The 21,273-nt window shown below is 44.7% G+C and overlaps 1 protein-coding gene across 2 annotated transcripts in view; it reads right to left on the reverse strand.

Moving 5' to 3' along the window:
* The window catches only part of EGFLAM (EGF like, fibronectin type III and laminin G domains), a 177,645-nt gene that overhangs the window by 32,888 nt on the left and 123,484 nt on the right, over positions 1-21,273 (reverse strand). For both annotated transcript variants that reach the window (XM_046001092.1, XM_046001091.1), the window contains exons 8-15: positions 15,757-15,872; positions 14,867-15,185; positions 14,112-14,212; positions 12,897-12,997; positions 10,813-10,957; positions 7,155-7,344; positions 2,024-2,149; positions 459-702 (exon numbers count right to left, since the gene is read on the reverse strand). In XM_046001092.1, coding sequence (XP_045857048.1) covers positions 459-702; positions 2,024-2,149; positions 7,155-7,344; positions 10,813-10,957; positions 12,897-12,997; positions 14,112-14,212; positions 14,867-15,185; positions 15,757-15,872 — 1,342 coding nt within the window. The remainder of the gene's footprint in view (positions 1-458; positions 703-2,023; positions 2,150-7,154; positions 7,345-10,812; positions 10,958-12,896; positions 12,998-14,111; positions 14,213-14,866; positions 15,186-15,756; positions 15,873-21,273) is intronic.

A 21,273-nucleotide genomic window follows, 5' to 3' on the forward strand; every position in this document is an offset into this window, starting at 1 on the left:
AGAGGACAGTAAGCATGGAAAGCGAGGTCACCAAGGACATTTCTGTTCCATGTCCGTTGACACTTCTTTGCTGGGTGTCATCTATTTGCTGAGCGCCCACCCAGGGATGCCCCGAGCGCGTGCCAGTGAATTACACTTCCTCCCGTTTCTCCTGATGGCACCGTAGGAAAGGAAGGCAGGGGACCCCGGCCGAAGCCAGCCTGCCTGCCACAGACAGACACACAGAGTTGCTCCCTGCCGGGGAATTACTGGAGAAAAGGAAGTCTTGCCAGGAGGAAAGCTTGAGCCACAAGGAAGCATGTTATCTGTAAACACCAGAACAAATTTCAGAAAAGGTAACTGTGGAGGGAAGACAGAAGAGTGCCAGCTATCAGGACAAAGTCGTCTTTTCCCAAAGTGTGACCGCTGTGTAGCGTTTGGGTCTGGGGGTGGGGGGGCGTGAAGGTTGCAGCCCTTACCTGAGAACACCGGTCCCAGAGCCACAGTCGAAGCGGAACTCCACGTGGCCCCCTGCCATGTTGATAGACAGGAAGTCTTTGCTGGCTTTGTCGTAGCTGTACAGCAGGACGCCGTCCCCTGAGTCCGGCCGAAACGTGATCTCGAACTCCGTGAAGGAGAGGTAATGCCGAGGCCCCAGGGGCCAGGGGGTTGTGGCGTACGACCTCAGCGACTCTTTGAATTGCGGAATGATCAGGGTAAAAGCTGAGGAAAGAAGCATGTCATTAGAAATCCCTCTGGTGCAGGACTAGCCACGTTATTGTCTTCCTGCGTAGAGAGCAAAGCTGCATTTCCCAGTGGCCCTGAGTTAGCTGGCCGGGATAACCGAATTCCGGTCAGTAGAATGTGGGTAGGAGTACCACACAGCACCCCACGTCCGGCCCCTAAAACTTCCCTCCATCCTCCACAAGCCCTCTTCCCTCACCTGCTGGCTGAATGCAGGAAGGGGAGGCGGTGGGAGGTGGATTCTAAAGCTCCCAGCAGAGCCTCTGGAAGGCAGGAGCCTGCATCCCCGAAGGACTGCCAGGAGCAGAGGGTGCGACCCTCCCCCTCTCCCCGCCACCGACCTGCAGCGATGTGTGATGTGAGCAAGGATCACCCTTTATTCTGTTACGCTACAAAATATGAGATGATACGTAGCAGCTCTGGTTTACTGGAAACCATAGGCCCTCTTCTAGGTGAAATGAGATTTGAGATTATACTGTGTTCAAAAGATTTTCTCCCAGGATGGTGTCTTAGGTCCAAATTTAAACCACTGGTAAAAAATTAAAACATGTTCAACTCTGCATGGTGCTCCAAAATCTTTTAAAAATCTTTAAAATTTTCCATTATTATATGTGTGTTTGTGTATGCGCGTGCATATATACACACATGTTGGCATCTACAGGTACCGGGACCTTGGTATTGGGGGTGGAAAAATTCACTAGAACAGTACAAAGACAGAGAATCAAGATGACTTTCATCCTATCCGTTGTTAATGATTCTACGTCTCACTTCCCAGTCTTTTCTCTGAAACTGTCAGCCATTTTAAGGAGCACGAGCTGCAAACTCGTGGTCTGATATGGACCATATGCACAGAGGTTTTTCTAAGTTTTTGGGGGACCAAAAGGAGCTCACCAAAGCCTGGCCCAAGAGTATCTTCAAATGAATATATCCTTGGTTGGTTTGACCCATCAACACTCAAAGATACAACAACCTTATAAAAACGGTGGCCCAGTTCGTTGAGCATCTGACTCCGGCTCAGGTCATGATCCCAGGGTCCTGGGATTGAGCCCCGTGTAGGGCTCCCTGCTCAGCGGGGAGTCTGTTTCTCCCTCTGCCTCTCCCCCAACCCCCACTTCATGCATGCACTCTCTTAAATAAATAAATAAAATTGTTAAAAAAAAGATTCTCCTTTGTCTCCCAACAATGCATCAATTTTAATCCCATAAAAATGTGTGGGACCTTGCTAAAAGCACACTGATGAAAAATTACATCAACATGAATTAACCGTGCAGAGATCACAGTCAAGTTGCTTCTTTCTCACCGTCTTCACAGTGTCGCCCTTTAAATCCAAGGGGACAGAGGCAAATGTAGGAGTCGGCTTTGACGGCCGTGCAGGTGCCACCGTTGATACACAAAGCCTCATCACAGAGCCCGCTGCTGCATTCCCCTAAATACAGAAGAGGAATTACCAAACCGATCCATCATGGGAGCCAGGCCGAGATGACGGCCCTGAGCATGCCAACAGCTCTGGGCTCCGGATAAATACAGTTCCCTTCCACTCCTTTTCCCTGGTATCGCTGCACAAGTTCAGGGTAAGTGGAACGTACCTTCGTTTTAATTTGATTTTGGCTTGTTCTTTATGAAGAGCCACAGAATCTCCAAAACATGGTGGACACAGTTAATCAATAGTAAATTGTTGGACAAGTTTAGGACCACTGACGAGGATATATGAGCTGTCTCTGCTTTAACTCATCTCTCTCTTATTCCCACAAGAGTGTGTTTCAATCCCGCCATGCCAACAAGGCATTTCTACTAAAAGTGTTCTTGTTCATGTGTCCCTGTTACCTTAAGTGCTACCACCCTGGGGGTTCAAAGTGGAGGCAATGAGGTAGGGACTGAAGCCATGTCTAATGTATGACCTGGCCTGAACCATCCACTCCTTTGTCTAGGGCAGGGAGGGGTGAGGGGTGAGGGGGCTCCCTAATACCTCAGCACGTGCCTTCCAGAATCCCTGTTTCTACCCCCAAAGTTACGATCGCATGGGAGACAGGAAGGTGGCCAGTTCAACGTGCGTCCTGAATACTGCTTCCAATAAGCTGTCTGCAGCCAGAGGGATCTTTTCAAAACACAGACTACATCCCGGTACCCACCTCCCCCTCGTACTCCCACTGGGACAAGTCATTTCCTCTGCCCGGAATGTTCTTCCCTCTCTTATCTGCTGTAAAAGAAAAATGCTTCAGATAGCAACTTTGCATTATATCCTCAGAAAGCTTTCCTGGACCTCCTGCTCATACAATTCCCTTATTACATGCTATTATTGTGTTGCTACTCCTCCTTTGTAACACTTACACCCAAATGTCATTTTACATTTACTCGTTTGGTTGTTTGATCAATCTGGTCTCTCCTTGTGGCAGCTACGTGAGGGCTGAGCTCAGATCCTATGGTTCTTGTTCATTACTTTATCCCCAGAACCCAGAGTCACGATTGACATTAAGCAGGTGCTTAAGCAAGTATCTTGAGGGAAAGAATGACTAAAAGACTGACAAGCCCATGGAGAGACCCACGGACCCCTCAGACCTCTGGAGTCTCAAGTAACTTGGGAAACTGGCTTTGTCATGCTGACCCAGCAGGGTGTGAAGATCAAGACAGGATTGGAAAAAAGGAGGGCTGCGGGTTTAGGTTGGACAAGTTGGGGAGAAATACTAAAAGAAAAGTCTAGGCCAGAGAATGCAAAATTTGCTGAGATCGCAGACTAGTCTAGAACGTGAGTTTAAAGAGAGTTCCGTCACTGGGAATAATCTAATGAAGGAGATGAGGTGGGAGGGCTTGGGGAATGAAAGGTCCCTCGAGGCGCGGAGGCAGGCTGAGGTGAGGGGGGAGGGGGACAGAGAAAAAGCCGGGGTTGCAGACAGCAGTGCCAACTTGGAGGAACCAGACAGAGGAAGCATGGGTCTGCTACTGTCATTACTTCCTTCTGGAAGCCTGTATCCCCACCAGAAATTCACTGCTGTTGGTAGGAGCCCAGCCTTCCCCATGGTGGCACTGCATTTAACTTAAAAGAACTTGAATTTCTGAAGGACTAACTCCGAGTAGAGCAAGTATGGAGTATGAGGAAGCAGCCCTTTTCCAGCACGCCAGGGTGAAAGATGGGAAGAAAATGAAAAAAGGCAATGTGACTGATGCCTGCCATTAAGGTTCATCATAAGGCTCACAGCCATCAAAGAATTCCGTAGTAGCTCCCGGTGAGCCCAGAGCCAGCAAGGTGGGCCCGCCTGGTGCCATCGGCTCAATGGAGAGGTTGGTTTCACACTGTATGAGAATTTAAAGCACTGCCAGAAATTGGTCCTTGCTCAACTTCGCAAAGTCGTGTAACTACCCATCAGATGACCACGCGGCCTGGAGGCTACAGATCTGTCTTTCAGGGCTGTTTCCCTGTTAGTTCAATGAAGAGAGAAAAAACAACTTATAGCCTGCTTAATGGGTGGAGTCAGGATATTAATAATAATATTAATAGCAAGAAATATTTACAACACGTTTGCCATGTGCAAGGCTTTGTTCTTAGTACTTATATGCACCACAACTCATCTGGACAAAGTAATCTTATAAGGAAGTTACAAAAAAAATTCATAGGTTGAAGCCCTAATTCCCAGTGTGAGTGTATTTGGAGACAGAACCTTTGAGAAGGTAATTAAGGTGATCTGAGCAGTGTCCTATAAGAAGAGGGAGAGACACCAGGGATATGGGCACTGACCAAGGCCACAGGAGGACACGGTGAAGGAAAGATTGCCAAATGCAAACCAAGGAGGGAGGCCTCGGGAGAAACCAAACTTGCCAGTGCTTTCGTCATGAAGTTCCAGCTTCCAGAACTGTGATAAAACAATGTTATTAAAGCTACCTGGTCTGTGGTATTTTGTTATGGCAGGCCTAGCAGACTAAAACAGTCACTGAGTTAACCAAATTTAGAATTACCTATCTGCCCTCAGCAATGGAATAAACGTCCTTATTCCTTTAAAAACAATCCTAGTCTTTTCAAAAAATCATGCTGAAACCATTGGACATCCGCATGCAAGAAAAAAAAAAGGAAATAATCTAGACAGAGACCTTACACCCTTTACAAAAATTAACTCAAAGAGATCACAGACCTAAATGTAAAACACAAGACTGTGAAACTTCTAGAAGGTAGTGTTGACAAAAGCCTAGATGACCTTGGGTAAGGCAATGGCTTTTTAGAGACAACACCAAAGTTACCACTCTTGAAAGAAGTAACTGCTAAGCTCAATTTCACTGAAATTAAATATTTCTAATCTATGAAAGGCAGTGACAAGAGAATGAGAGGATAAGCCACAAACTGGGAGAAAATATTTGCAAAAGACATATCTGAAAAAGGACTGTAGTCCAAAATACATTAAAAAAAAAAAAAAACCTCTTAAAGTTCAACCATAAGAAAATAACCTGATTTTTTAAAAAAATGGGCCAAAGACCTCAACCAACACCTCACCAAAGAAGATATACAGGTAGTAAATAAACATATGAAAAGATACCCCACATGATAGGTCATCGAGGAAATGCAAATCACAAGAAGATACCACCACACATTTGTTACAATCTGGAACTCTGATGACATCAAACGCTAACAAAACTGTGGAGCCACAGGAACTCTCAAACATTCCAGGTGGGAATACAAAATGGGACAGCTACTCTGGAAGACAGTCTGGCAGCTTCTCACAAAACTAAACATATTCTTACTATGTGACCCAACAATCACACTCCTTTTTGGTATTTACCACAAAAAGTTGAAAATTTATGTCCACCCAAGAAAGCTTCACACTGATGTTTAGAGCAATTTTATTCATAATTGTCAAAACACGGAGGCAACCGAGATGCCCTTCAGTGAGCAGGACAGACATGCCCATAGTTCATATAGACAATGAAATATCACCCAGCACAAAAAGAAATGAGCCATCAAGCCAGGAAAAGGCATGAATGACGGGTGCCTGGGTGGCTCAGTGGGTTAAAGCTTCTGCCTTCGGCTCAGGTCATGATCCTAGACTTGGGATCGAGCCCCACATCGGGCTCTCTGCTCAGCAGGGAGCCTGCTTCCTCCCCTGCCCCACCACCTCTGCCTACCTCTCTGCCTGCTTGTGATCTATCTGTCAAATAAATAAATAAAATCTTAAAAAAAAGAAGAAAAGGCATGAATGAAACTTGGATGCGTATCACTAACCAAAAGACGCCAGTCTGAGAAAGCTAGTTACAATATGACTCCAACTATGTGACATTCTGGAAAAGGCAAAATCATTGAGAATGTATAAGAAAAAAAAAAAAGAAATCAGTGGTTGCCAGAGGTTGGGGGTGGGGAGAGAGAGGAGAGAGATAAATGAGCAGAGCACAGAGGGCCTTTAGAACAGCAAAAATGTTCTGTATGACACCAGAATGGTGGATTTACATCATACATTGGTCCAAACCCGCAGAACGCATGATGCCACGAGTGAACCACAACATGAACTACAGACTTTGGGTGATACTGATGTGTCAGTGTGTGCTCACCGCGTGTAACCAGGGGCATGGTGGTCATGGGGGAGGCCGTGCAGGTGGGGGTGGGTGGTATAAGGGAACTCTCTGTACCTGCCCCTCACTTTTTTATGTGAACCTTGAACTGCTGAAAAAATTGTCTTAATAAAAAGAAGAAAATAGAAAAAAAAAAGTCAGTCGTAACTCTGTCTACTCTTTTGGAGAAGTTTTATTTGACTTTCAGCTCCAGTTTCTTCATGTATAAAATAGGCACAACAGGGGTGCCTGGGTGGCTCAACTGGTTGAGCATCTGCCTTCGGCTTAGGTCATGATCCCAGGGTGGTGGGATGGAGTCCCACATCAGGCGCCCTGCTCAGTGGGGAGCCTGCTTCTCCCTCTGTCACTATCTCTGTCTCTCTTTTTTTCAAATAAATAAATAAAATCTTTAAAAATAAAGTAAAAATATAAATCGTAAAATAGGCATAATAGTAACAATCGCTACCTCGTACAGCTAGTGTGAGGAGTTAAGGCATATAAGAAAGTACTGGACACAGTGGTCAAGAATTAGAATTTGGTCATTTCTCTGGAAGCAGAGGGCTTATGAAAGTTCTTCTTGCATTATTGTGCTGGCTTTTCCACTGGACTGAGGAGGAAGGGTGAAAGGGCTGAACTGCTTCCTGTTTTTAAGACCATGCCAGGCTTCATGGAGAAGGCCAAGGGCAGCAGGACACAACCAAGGGTTGGGTGTGCCATATTGTTTACCACGTCTTGCTGGTCAGGCTCAAGTCATCATGTCTGCAAAGCACCAACCTCACCCCTTGGGCCCACCTCTGGGCTAACCAGGTGCCTATGGCTGCAGTCCATGAAACCGCTCACATCCCTGACCCACACCAGAAGGGCAATCCCAGAAGAGCACCCAGGTCCACTGGGCAACCACTTACCCACGTCAGCTCCACTGAGTGCCTTCCCTAGGGGCCAGCGCCTCATGTCAACTCTCATCCCATTAACGGTGAGCGATCGTACACAGCCTTGAAAGCCTCTGTTTGTTCCTGTTGCTCTGACCAACCAGTACACGCTGGGAGCCCCACCAAGATAGAGGGGTGTCCGGAAGGTAATTTTACTGTACTGGCCCTTTAAGAAAGATGAACACTGTAACTCACTGACCAAAATCGAAAGCCAAAACACAACAGATTTTAATGAGGGGCATGGTTAAGATGTAGTTTACAGCCCCACTGCTTTCTTCCATCTGTGTTTATGTTTACAATATTGCCTGGAAAATTAAACCCATGGTTACTATAGGAGACCTAGTGAGCTCTCCAAGGGCTCTGTTTTGAGAAGGGGTTTTGGAATGCCTGGAAGGGAAGGGAAGGGAAGGGAAGGTGGGTCGGAGCCAAGAGTAACACAACAGGCAGGGCACCATGCTGGACATCCAAAAAAAACTTTCTCTTTCCAGTCCCGACACAAACTTACTCTGTGTCTTGGATGAATCATAGGGTTCTTGCATGTCTCAAAAGGTGATAATGCTAATTTTGTGTATATGTGGGCTAACACTTACCTTTTATTCTCCTAGTCTCCCATATACTATGTCCTGCAAGAGAAGTTGTGTGTGGCGGGGGAGAGGGCAGGATTGCCATACAGGTTGTGTTGCAAAATATTTTGAAATCTGCTCATGGATACAACTTTTGTGTATGTGTATATCTATAGTTAGGTAGGGACATTTCTAATCTTAGAGAAAACCACAATCTGGATTGCAAGTTTTGAGGTTATAAAATACAGACCTGAACATTAGGTAGGACAAAATTAAGGTACCCTTGTCATTTGTTTTTGTTGTTGTTGTTGTTTTTATATATTAAGGAAATATCTTATTCATTTGGGTTAAACGGGGCTGGGAAAATCATGTTGCCAGAATTTATAAAAAGCCCAGAATGTAAGCCACTGAAATAAAGAAAATCTTTATCTTTAAGACTTTTGTTGCCAACAAATAGAACATCTAAATCATACTTTATCTTTTATAATAGATAAGAATGATTTATAACTAGTATACTGAATATGAGCGAGGCAGCTTTAAAGTACTTACAGAGAATTTTAAGGATTGTTCGCCAGCCACTGGGCACACTGCTTTCGTTAGATGAATTGAGTGCCCTATGGGTTTATTTCATTAAGATCCTCAAAATTCACTCTGGATCCCATTTTCACTCCGTTCCTTGCTCCAGGATCACAGCAGGGGCCTGACAACTCAATCTTTTTCTTTTTCCTTTTCTGGAACATTCCATGAATTGTAGGGTGAGTGGTTCCTCTGAGCCTCCCTCACAACATTCTAGACAATCATCTGATAAAAGTTGGCCTTCTTTACCTTCCTCTAATGAGGGTTGCTTTGAGTTCTGGAGCCTGCTTTGCCTGCTGTCAGAGAACTGGAAGTGCCCTGGAGTTTGCCTATGCCCAGCACAGCGCTTAGCAGTTTTTGATGGGTGCCAAAGTGTGAAAGTCCAATTCCCTTGCTTTGGGTTGGGATCACTCTGAGGTGTAACTTATACTACAGAGCTCCCCTACAGAATCAGGCTGAAGCCAGACCCTGAAGAACTTTGTAAACCTTGATTTAAGACAGAGTCACAGGGCACCTGGGTGGCTCAGTGAGTTAAGCAGCTGTCCTCAGTTCAGGTCATGATCCCAGGGTCCTGGGATCAAGTCACGCATCAGGCTCCTTGCTACGTGGAGAATCTGCTTCTCCCTCTGACTACAGCTCCCCCTGCTTGTGCTTGTTCTCTCTCTCTCCCTTTCACTCTGACAAATAAGTAATTAAAAAAACAAACAAACAAAAACAAAAAGACAAAGTCACTATCTCCCAAGACAGTTTACCAAACATTCCACAATTGTCCCGTTTATTCAACTTGCTAGCAAATCCTGGTAGTAGAGGCAAACATTGCCCTGAGTCACCATAAAATTACATGTTTCTTGCAATTAATTCTTATATTCATTAAAATTATAGACCCACAGGATTGGAAAAGATACCGAAACTCATACAGTCTAATATTCCCTTGACTCCTGGAGCCCTTTTTTGTCCCCACCAGAAGGTTTTGGTAATGTATTTTCTGCACACCCCCAAGGACAGGGAACAGACTCTGAGATCCTCTGTTGCACTTCTATATACCTTTGTGTGATTAACTGGAGATAAAAATCACTTCCTTAGGATCTCCCCATCCCACTTCACCTTGGGGGTCCACAGAGTAAGTCCTTCTTCCCCCAAACTCTCCCTCTATAATGAAAAGGCACCATCCACACCTTCATCTTCTTCTCTCCAAAGTAAACAATGCTCCTTCCATTGATCATTCTAGGGATTTTAGGTCAGTTTCCTGTTTCAATGACTGTTGTTTAAACATGCTCCAATTCGACTGTGGTCCTCCTAGAGTGCAATCACAGATCTGAATGCAAGCCTCTTAGAGGACCTGAGTTACCATTAGAGCACAGGAGGCTATATACATAGCTCCTAGAATATAATAGGACTATCACCTCCATTTTTCTGGATGCTATGTCTCTATTAATGTGACTTACTATTTCTTGAGCTTGTTGTTACTATATGGCTCTGTTTATTAACCTTTATTGAATTTCCTTGCTTTAAACTGTAAGACATTCTCACATGTATTGCTTCTATTACAGCTTCTCCATCCTATTTTCACGGTTAGTATTTGGGATCCAAGTTCAAAGCTTCTTTATTCCCATCAGACTTAATTGTAATCATATTAGGGCTGTTGTCCTGGCATGTATATGATTCTGTAGTTCATTTATCCTGTCCTTTTTCCCTTAGAAATAACATGCGTATATGCACAAGCGACCTTACTGGATTCATAGTCACTCAATTTGCATTCTTGTTCCTTTGGAACCATGGGGGTCCAAATTAATGGGAATCAGCAAGGCATGGCCCTTTATATAACATGTCTTGCCAGTAAAAAATAGGGAAAAGTCCAGGCAGGGAGGAAACCACACACATATACACAAAGGCTTTCTTGCTACATTTTTCCTCAGAGAATACAGACACCTGCCTGATTATAATTACAGACTCGGTTCCTTGGCAGCTTGCTAATCCAAACTGTTTATTCTAAAGAGGGCTCTAAAATTGCCCAGAGCATGACCAATATGTGAATACCTAGGTGATTTACTGCGTAGCCCAACAGTTACATTATTTGACCACTTCCTGTAATCATCCCCCCCCCCCCTCCCCACATGGTAGATGAAAGGATCATTCCTACAGATTCAACAAGGGAAATTTTCAGGACTGTTTTCTAAAGCCATATGGCAACACCCTTCCCTTAAAAGCAAGCTTTGTGTTTGGCACTAATAATGGCTTCTATTCTTCCAATACGGGCCTTCTTCTCCCCTGGCTTTGATCTCCTTGTGGAAAGAGGACACGGCCCTGAGCACAAGGCCAACTGTGTGTTTCTGCACCCCCACAGTGATGATGCTTGCAAATTCAACTCTTCTCCTCAGTAGATGTGGGATGGATGAGTGCCCTGAGCCTGCGTCCAGCCACGTCTGCCTCAGCTCTCAGTGGGGAGGGGGTTGGGGGGGGAGGCAGGGATGCTAATGGAGGGCGCTCACACTCACCTGGGACTGGCCTGACACCGGGGTGCCATTGTTCACCTGCAGCAGCCCATTCGGCCCATCTCTGTAGAGCGCGACCGTGTGCCAGGCCCCTAGTTTGATTTTGCTTTTACTTATAATGATGGCAACTCCGGTTCCACAGTTAAACCTGTGGGGAGGGAAAGGAGAAAAAGGCCCTCTGCTCAACCAGCTCATTCGGTGTTCTGACCCCCCGGACAGCATTTGTGGGGCGATGGCTTCTTTGAGAGTCAACCTGTTCGGATATGCTTATGAGTATCGAGAACTGCTTTAATGTCCACACGGAAGAGCTATACTTTGCCTGCTCTCTGGGCCAGTCTCAGTCCAGCCAGCTTTAATCTGTCCACAGACCCTTCAAATGTGAGGCCTTCTCTTCTCCAACCTGATTTTCTCTGCAGCTTCGAAAAGGATGGGCAACTAAGACCTCCCTCCCGCCTCCAGTGACTGCCAGATGCTTCAAGTGGATCCAAGGTACGGCAAACTAGAACTTGAGTCATTCTGCTTTCAGGTATTTCTCTGGGGACTTTCCCCAACTCCCAGATGATGGGCTCAGTGATATTAATAAAATGTAAAAAACACAAGTCTTCACACTCATCTTGGCAAGCCGGCCAGCACCGCCATCTGTGTTCAGCTGCGCCCAAAGGCAACGCAGTTTCCACAGGAGGCCCCAGCTTTGCTTGGGGGGTGTGGGCGGAGGGGGAACATTCCCAGACGATTGCTTTATTCTCGTTTTTGTTTTCTTTCTCCAACTTCCCTATGGCGCAGGGCACCCGCTAGTAGTCACTGTGCTTGATGTCTAGAATTCTGACCCTTTCCTGTCAACTTCCAGACGGTCGCCATGCCACTTCCCCGTGGGTCCTGAGATGGCCAGTGGGGAAGGACACGTGACCAGCATCGTCCTTCTCAGGACTTGCACTAACCACAGCTACTTCTCATGGATTCCTGCATCTCCTCGATGATCCTCAGGGCAGAGGAATGGGGTGGAGACGCCTGGCCGAGTAGGCTTATCTAGAGCGGGTAGCGGAATCAGGAGATGCAGAGCTGGAGGGTGGCTGCCATAAACTCCCGCCAGTGCTATGCATCCTCCGAACGTTAGTGTGTGCATGAGTGTGAGAACCGCTGCCCGGACCCTGGCCCAGCCTCGGACCCCCACAAATCAAAGCAATGGTGGCCCGCTGTCTTCTCCAAGTGGAATGTTCTACCGCCTTCTCCAGCTTAACCTAATTTGGGGGCAGAAATAATCAAAAGACAATAACGGCCAATGCTTCTGGAGTGCTTGCTATGAGCCAGGCACTGCTCCGAGCACTTTTGTGTATTCATTCATTTCGTCCTTATAAGAGTCCTGGGAGGAATTGCGGGCTCAGAGAGGTTAAGTCACTTGCTGAAGGTCAGGCGGCAGAGGAATGGTGCCATTAGGACCTTAACCAGTGCACTAGGGACAAAGACAAGGCTGATCCTCCTTGGTCATTCTCAGATAGGTGCTGTGTACACCCCCATGAGGGTGGTTCAAACCCTCGCACCTCCACAAAACTTGGCCCCAGAAAACTACGCACAGATTAAAGGCGGCTTCCAAAGTACATTGGGAGAGAAATGACCAGGGCTGAGGAGGAGCCCCAAACAGTCCACGGCCCCGGGGCGGGGTGAGCCAAGAATGGGCTTTGAGCCTCTGGGAACCCTCAGGAGGCTGTAGGTTCCTGTCTGCTCTCCATGGCCATCATTCCTATTTGCCACAGGAGAAAAGAAGATCCCAGCCTCCTTCCCATCACATCTACTTGAGCTCAGGGAGCGAAGGGACTGGATTGCTTGGGCTCACTGTTGCAGTCACCAGACCTACAACAGTGCCTGGTATACCACAGGGGCTCCAGAAGCATTTCCTGTTGAATGAACAGACCGAACTCAAGCTTCGAGGTGGACCCGTATTCCTGCTATGCCACTATTCAGTAAATTTCTCCAGGCTTGCCTTATATACATCGTTCCTTTAACCGCAGGGACCCATCCCACTTGTAAACATTATGTAAACATAATGTCGGATGGTATTAACAAACGCGGGGGGTTTTGGTGAGAGTTACCTGAATTGGAGTGAGCGTCGGATGATGGCCAGAGACATGAAATCGCCCCTCCCGTGGTCATTCTCCCCACAGTAGAGCAGTAAGCCATCCCCCGCCTCTGCCTAGTGTACGAACAAAAGCCACACGAACAATTGAGCACCACCTGAAAACACTTAATGACTGTGGAACCTGAGCGTTCTCTCTGGCCCTATTTACAAAGGGGTGAGCACACGGACTCCAGTGAACTCCCAGGTCTCAAGTCTCTGTTTCTTTCCAGTGAACAGAGGGCAGCGATATAAACAGGGTGTGAGGAATGGCAGCGAGTTTAGGGAAAGCTGGCTCGGCCCTCCTCTTCCCTTGTTTGGTGGGTCCACCAGCAGAGCCTCAGGAAAATTATGTGCACAGAGACTGCGGGCAGAGAGGCTGTTTGCATGTCCATCAAATTCTATTTTCACCAAAGAACATTCTTTTTTTTTTTTTTTTAACTCCTTTTTACTTCTCTCTCTTTGGAGAAGGGTACGCATTTGCTTCTTTCCTTCTGTTAGGGGAACAGGCTGATTAAATCTGCCCTGCTGCTAGACTAGGTTGTTTTCACCCTTGTTGGCTGCCCTAGACCGGGATGGATCATCTTTTGGACACTCAACACCGTGACCATGACCTCAAAGGGGACTTGTTTCCAGATCACCAAACCTTGCTGTGCTGTCTGAGATGCCCAAAAGAATGACTCTAAGCTGAAGTCCTGCACGGAGATCTGATTCGTTGTCAATTCAGGTCAGAGAGCATCCCCAGGGCTCTCACTACATGCGAGGGCTATGTATAGAGCAGTTTTTCTATTTGTTCGATTACAGTCATAGCAAGGATGGCAGACACGTGAGCTCCCTTTACGAGGGATTTTGGAATGGGGAATTCGTTATGCCTCTGAGATTCCGGTCTGTGAAGAGTCACCGTGATAAGTCACAGGGCTGGGACCTACACGCTCTCACTGGGCAGTCAGCCACTTCCGTAGTTCAGTAACACACAGAACCCACCCTCCACTCACTGCACCCTTGAACGTATGAATGTGCCCATCGTTCTTGCTACCCTGTGAACGTGTTTAAGGACAGACTCTGTGTCGTATTTATTTTGCTACATACCTCCACACTTCCTGCACTCCCAGCCCACCCCACTTGGTATGGCCCAATGCCCAGCTAAGATGTCTGCCCAACAGGCATTCATCAAACAACTAATCCTTCTTACCCTAAATTCAAGAGTAATTTGAAACGCCTGATAGGAGTTCTTCAGAGGCTCAAAAGTTACATAGGAGTGGCCAAAGAACTGAGGATACTGTATAACAATATCTAAAAAGAGAAAAAGACAACATAAAAGCATACTATACGATTTCCTTATTTGTTCAAGTGCAAAAATCAATATATGCCATTGCCTAGAGGTCATTAAGTGAAAACCCTCCAAATCTGTTACACCTAGTTTATTATCTTCTCCACTTTTGACACCTATGATTCTGATTCTTGGGAACTTTGAGCTTCTGAAATTCTTAGAGAGAAACTAGAGATTGTTAACTTGCTACCCTAAAAAAGAAATCAATAATTTCAAGACCACTGACACCTGCCTTCTAGCTGGATATTTGTGTGATATAAGTTGGCTCAATTACCATCTTTCTTAACTTCATGCCCATGTTTCAGCAGCACTTTCTCAGTAGAGATGTGATCCAAGTAAGGTCTGCCTCCCCAAGGTGTTGTTAGGATTATTTATTAATTGCTCCAAAAATACTACACGTACGGCACACATAGAAATAGGGGCGCTATTCAACTAGAAGCAATGGAAGTGGCCTTACGTTTTTCCTGGACAGCTAACTTAATTATGAATACATGGACAGGGTGCTTATCTCAGGAAAAAAAGGGCTAGAAGGAACCATGTGTGGCACACAAAACTGCCCTCTGGGTCCCACTGGAGCCAACCTCCCCACCACATTCTTCTTCCCACCAAGGGCTTACCTTCTGAGCAGCTCACACCACCTTTGCCCAGGACGCAATGGCACCGTGAGCCCCCCCAGGTGTAGTCATTGACACAAAAGCTGTTAGCAGAGCAGATCACTTTATCACAAGATGTGTCAAAGTGCCTTGGCATTATAGCTATGCCCTTCCTCCCTTTCCTCTTTGCTGGAGTGGGCTGGGGAGCCTCCATCGTCATTAGGAGAGATGCTACAGTAGGGGGGACAAGCCTCGGAGCAGTCTTTGGGTTTGACCTGTGTTCCTTCTTGTATTCCACCAAATATTTCCGATTTCCTCCTTTGAGAGCAGGAAGTGGTTTCACCTAAAGCCAGTGAAGAGAAAGGGTTCAGGTTTGACACAGAGCACAGTGTTTAGACAGCCTTACTTATGGCTGATGTCTCATACTTGAAAATATGGTCAGTTTTGTTATTTCTCAAAACCCTAGAATGGAGAATCCATTTATGGATAAGCATTTGAGGCTCAAGGATTTTAAGTACCTTTCCCTATGCTATTCAGAAAATCAGTGGTAAAGCTGATAGTACATGATTTTTATTATTATAATATCACAAAGATGTATTACTTTGTCAAGGAATTGTTCATTTCCTTCTAATACCTGACTTTATACATGTCTACTGGTGGGAAATCTAAATATGGTTCGGCCAGATAGTGAAGTCAGCAGGCAGGGGCTGGCTAGAGGACATTCGCATGGTCGGTCCCTAGTTACTATGAATTTATGAGCACCTGGAGCCTAACAGAGAATATAAATAAGTGTTAAGATCAAATGGGCCAATTTAAGTAAGTTTGAAATAAAATGTTCATGGTCCATTGGTTAAATTGCCTTGTTCAGCATGAGAACAAGAACACCCAGGTTTTACGAGCAGAGATTTGGTTACCTCCTCAAAGGAGACGTCCAAATCTAGGTAGTCTTCAAATCCGTCATCATCTTCATCGACTCCCATGTTGATCGTATAATGGGATCCATAGCGGCCACTTCCTGCTTCTTCGGGGCCTTCAGGGAGAAAAGAGGCAGGCTGTCAGCATATGCCTTCCCTCCCTTTTCCAGCCTGAGCCATATACAGAGAGCTCCATCAAATGGATTGGGATGTGTTGGAAACACACAAAGAATTCAACACAAGAGAGGAAGCCTCAATGACCAAAAACTTAAAAAAAAAAAAATGTTTCATCTCATAAGGACTAAGGAAATGCCAATTAAATACCAGAAAGATCTGCCATTTTATCCTGACAAGATTGGCAAGAAATGTAAATGTTGGGCAATAAAAGACAATTACCAAGGATGGGCTCCATGAGGACTCTTTATACCCTGATGTTTGATGTATACAGCCACTTTGTAAAAATTCTTGGAGATAAGGAGATAATGTTCACACCTTTTGATGCAGCAATTTCACCCCAACTTACAAAATCTGGAGAAATTCTCCCACATGTGTACCGGGACATGTCCAAAATGCATTCATAGCATCAGAATTTATCACTGTACAAAACATTTCAAATTCGCTATTTATAACAACTAGTAACACCTTAAGTATCTGTCAACAGAGAATAGATAAGTGAATTATACTGTATCTATGAAGTGGAGCACTGGATTGCAGAAGAAATGAAGGAATGAGTATTTAAATGCATCGACATGGCTTAATCTCACATTATTCCATGCAAAAAATGCAATTAGCAAAAGAACATACCCAGTTTGATGTCATTTATATAAAATTCAACAGCAAGCAAATTTGATATATTATTTAGGAATATAGAGAGATATAGATATATGTGTATATCTATAGAATTCTATAGAACTAAATATATGCATTTCTATGTAAATATGTATAGTTCTAAACATATATATTGTTCTCCATATTTTTATATGTTTTAAACTCATAAGCAAAGTAAGACCATAAATACCTGGGGGAAGTGAGAAGAAGGTTGTACATGAGCTGCAGGACAGAGAAAGCCTCTGAGTGCTCTGTTAACAGTCTCTTTCTTAACACAGGTGCTGGGTACCTGAGTGTTCATATTATCTTTACATGAACACTTGATGTATGAAATATTTCATTATAATTTCTTTAAAACAAGAAAGAGACATTGCACTAGAGAAAACACCCCTACACCCAGCAAAAGTGGGCCCTATATGGGTATCTTGGGTGCCACCGTTTCCATCCATCTTAGCAGGACAATGGGATCTTTGGGAACTGGAGGGTGGGCTGAGAAAAACTCTTAGGAGACAATAGATGACATTATCCTTTGGGATGGTCACAGCAGTCCTGCCTTAAGTGCACACTGGTGGCACCCCCCAGGATATGAGAGTCTTCCCAGTGCTGCTCCATAGCACCCCCATTTCCTCCCAGTTGGTTGGGGCCTAGGTACCACCTGCCTACACACTGGGCACCAGTCCTTAGAGCAGAAACAACTCTGGCAACAGAAACGAACTTTTGTAGGTTGTCAGTGCCCATCAGACCTTCAGTGTTCAGATGACTGGCTAGAAAAAGGAGAGGAAAGAATAGGAGGGAGACATGAAAAAGAGAAACTGATCTTAAAGACATTCTGCTTTCAGAATAAGCCGAGCCGAACACCTTTCTTATAAAAGCAAACTCACCCTCCTTTGGGGGGGATAAAAAAAAGCACGCAGATGAAAATAGACTTGAAGGACATGCAGAAAGAAGGTGTGGGAAGCCTTCTCTGTGGGCACAGGGTCGACCAGAAATCTCTGGACCAGGAAGAGCCAGATGGCAGTGGGCAGATAACATAGAGACAGCAGGGAAGGAGCCGTTCTCAGGTGTTCAAGCACATTTTGGTGAAGGTGGGATAACAGAGGGGAGGTGGTGTTCTCACCACCTTCACTTCAATTCCCTGTAGTTTTATTTAAAATAGCCCACATGGCAGCTGAAAATTCAAGCCTGTTGATTCCAGGTTTATACCTGGATGCAATTCTCCTAAGCCACCTGCGTCCAGCCGGCACAGCCATGTGCCAGATGTCTTCACATAAAAATCCAGGAAGCCGTGAACACAGCTTTCCTCTCTCCTCTCTCTCTGTAGCTATGCATCTTTCTACCTCTCTCCTTAACTCTCTCTCTTTCTGTGGGTCCTTTTCTCACTCTCCGTTTCTACATCTGTCTCTCTCATAGATTCACAATGGTCAGATTAAAGAGGAAAGAATTCATTTGGCAATAAAAGAACTATATAGCATACACATGAAGATAGCTGGGTTTAGTCTCCAGGGAACTGGTCTCTCTCTACCCCCAAGGCATTCTCCCTGCCCTGTGCACAGTCTCCCTGTGCGCCATTCTTGTACCATGTTCATCAAAGTCAAGATTCTCTTCATTTCATCTTATGATACCCTATCTGAAAAACAAAAACTTTCCAAGACCACCATAAACTACAAGATAAATCCTAGGCTCTTGGTGGCAAGTTCAAGGATCTCAATGGTAACCCCTCTTTTTCCTCCTTCTTTCCCTCATCACCATCATTTATTGAAACCTACCGTCTCTCCACGATTAACGGGTATGGTTGCGTGCATAATGTAACCCATTTTTGAACTTTACAATAATCCTGCAAAGTACTAACAGTTAATTTCACTTTGTAGATGAGTAAATTGAAGCTCAGAAAGATTAAATGGCTTGACTAGGATCAAAGACCTTGTAACTGGCCACGCCTCACTCAGAGCCGGGTCTGTCTGGTTGCTCCTTTCCCAGCTGCCTGCCAGAGAAGAAGCCACCGTGGAGGTGGAAAGAGACTGGGATTTGGAAAATTAACACTTATGACCAGTTTTACTGTGCCAGGAACTTTTCATACATCACATCTATTAATCCTCAAAAAGTTCGGTATCAGAGCACCTGGGTGGCTCAGTGGGTTAAGCCTCTGCTTTCGGCTCAGGTCATGATCTCGGGGTCCTTGGATCGAGGCCCGCATCGGGATCTCTGCTCAGTGGGGAGCCTGTTTCCCTCTCTTTCTCTGCCTACTTGTAATCTCTGTGTCGAATAAATAAATAAAATCTTTTTTTAAAAAAGTTCTATATCGTTGGTGTTATTATCTCCATTTTACCATCTGAAATAGAAGCTCAGAAAGATTAAATAACTTCCTCAAAGGCACACAGATGGTAAAATAGCAGAGCTAGAATTAGAATCTTTGGTTTCTCTTTTGACTACGTCACACTACTTATAGTCTGACTCCAAATTGTGTTGTCAGCATTTTTTTCCCTCTTCCAAAGTCCTGATGGCCAAACTGGCCGAGCAGTTGCCTTCTTAATACATCTTGTGTTTTCTTATCCCAAGACTGGTTATTACTTTTTTCCACACTGCCATCTTTTCTTTCTCTCCTATAGCCTCCACACAGCTTACCTAGACTTCCAACTGCATGCAGCCTATGGAGACAGAGCAGAATGTTTATCATCAAAAGGCCAAAATCAAGTGATATTTTAAAAAGAGAACATCAGACACTTCTAGAGAAAAGATGGTGATTACACACACATACACACACAAGGATATGTGCCCCTAATTCTGAGCTTAGAATAAACTTCCATAGCTTGAAAATATCAACAGATGTTAAAAATTTTATTTCCACCTCTGAACTCCCCACCTTAGAATGCTGCCCTTGTTTTTCCGAACTCAGTTGTGAACCCCTTGAATTTGAAATAATTTTAGGTTTCTTGATAGACCTTTCCATTATCTATTTAAGTCCATTTAAGTAACACTTCACATACTTTAAAGCTGAAGGAGACCTTAGACACCATCCAGTCCAAACTTCCCATTTCATAAATGTGCAAACTGAGGTCATAGAAGACAAGTGACTTTAGATCAAGGTCATGCATCTCATTAGACGATCTAGGACCAAAACTGGATCATATGACCCCTAGTTCAATATCTGTAACACCTTACCATGCACTTTCTGGTGCCAAGTATCTAAGATATTTCAGCCAGAAGAAAATGAAGACACTGAGGTTGGGTGTAGGTAGCTGAGGTCTCCTCCTGCCCCTTAGCCCACCTAGGATGTCTGTCTTGAAGAAAACTCCTTAGAGAAAAGGACCATGGATGTGTTGCCATAGCTATGAAATGGTACCATGATGAAAATGGAAATGATGCCAAATCCTCTCTTCTTTCTAACGAGTAGAATAAAGCATGTATTATTCACTGGATACGGTCCTCTGGTATTTATAAAAACTGCTCTGTTTTGACATGATATTGCATATCTCCTTGAAGCTAAAGGTTACTCTTTGTTTTGGGGAAACGAAGGGTATGAGATAAGAGTGGGGAAAGGAATATGGAATTATAAGGACTCAGAGTCAAAGAAATTTTGACCTCTATAGAAAGACCTTAGAGATCGGCTAGCACAAGTCCATTTTACAGGTGGGTAAACTGAGGCTCAGAAAATCCCTGTGACTTGTCCAAAGAGATAGCTGATTAGTGGCAGAGCTGATCCAGAATTCTGGGCTCCCAATGCTGCTTTCCACTACTCTTTATGGCATCTCAAATTTCCTATCCCTCATCATAACCTGGGCTAATAGTCACTTCCCATTTTTAATAGGAAGGAAAGGAGCACAGCATGACTGGAAAAAACACGGGATAAAATTCTCTGCTCTTGTTCATGGATGGCCCCACCACCTCAGAGTTCAAATCCATGGCTTACATGAAGTTTTTACCAATGCCATTTCTAAGTGAACACGGAATGCACGGTCGGAGATGGTGATAAGAATTCTCTCAGTAGCCTGGGGTTATTGTAATTAAAGTGCATAACTTATCTCTTTCTACTTGGCACGTTGTTAATTAGGAAAAGAGAACATTAAAAAGGAGACATTTATTTAGAACCAGAAAAGTCAAACCACTGACTGAATGCAAAACAAGTTCAATGGTTATTCTACTCCAAGAAAAACTAATACACAAAATAAAAATTACCACTAACAGGGTGATTTGTTTGGCAAACACCTGTATGTTTATTCTTATTTTTTAAAGATTTATTTATTTCAGCGGGGGCACACATGTGGGAGAGAGGCAGAGGGAGACAGAATCCTGAAGCAGACTTCCTGCTGAGCATGGAGCCTAACTCAAGGCTCAATCCCAGGACCCTGAGATCATGACCCGAGCCAAAATCAAGAGTCAGTTGCTTAACCAACTGAGCCACCCAGGCGCCCCTGTATGTTTATTTTTATAAAAGCATCACAAGTGTTCTATAAATAGTGAGTTTCTCTGATGTATCAACATGGTGTAGTAGGAAACACCCCTGGTCACAGAATCCAAGTAATTAGGAGAGGGACACAGATGACTATGTGACCCTGGGCGAGACACTTAATCTCTCTGGGTCTCATGTTTTCTAATAAAACAAGGAATGGGATTAGACTGATGACCTATAGGATCCTTTCCAGCACTAACATTCTGTGACCCTGAAGTTTACACTTTTGATTTAGACATATT

This window comes from Meles meles, chromosome 3 (genome assembly GCF_922984935.1).
Source record: "Meles meles chromosome 3, mMelMel3.1 paternal haplotype, whole genome shotgun sequence".
Classification (NCBI taxonomy): Eukaryota; Metazoa; Chordata; class Mammalia; order Carnivora; family Mustelidae; genus Meles; species Meles meles.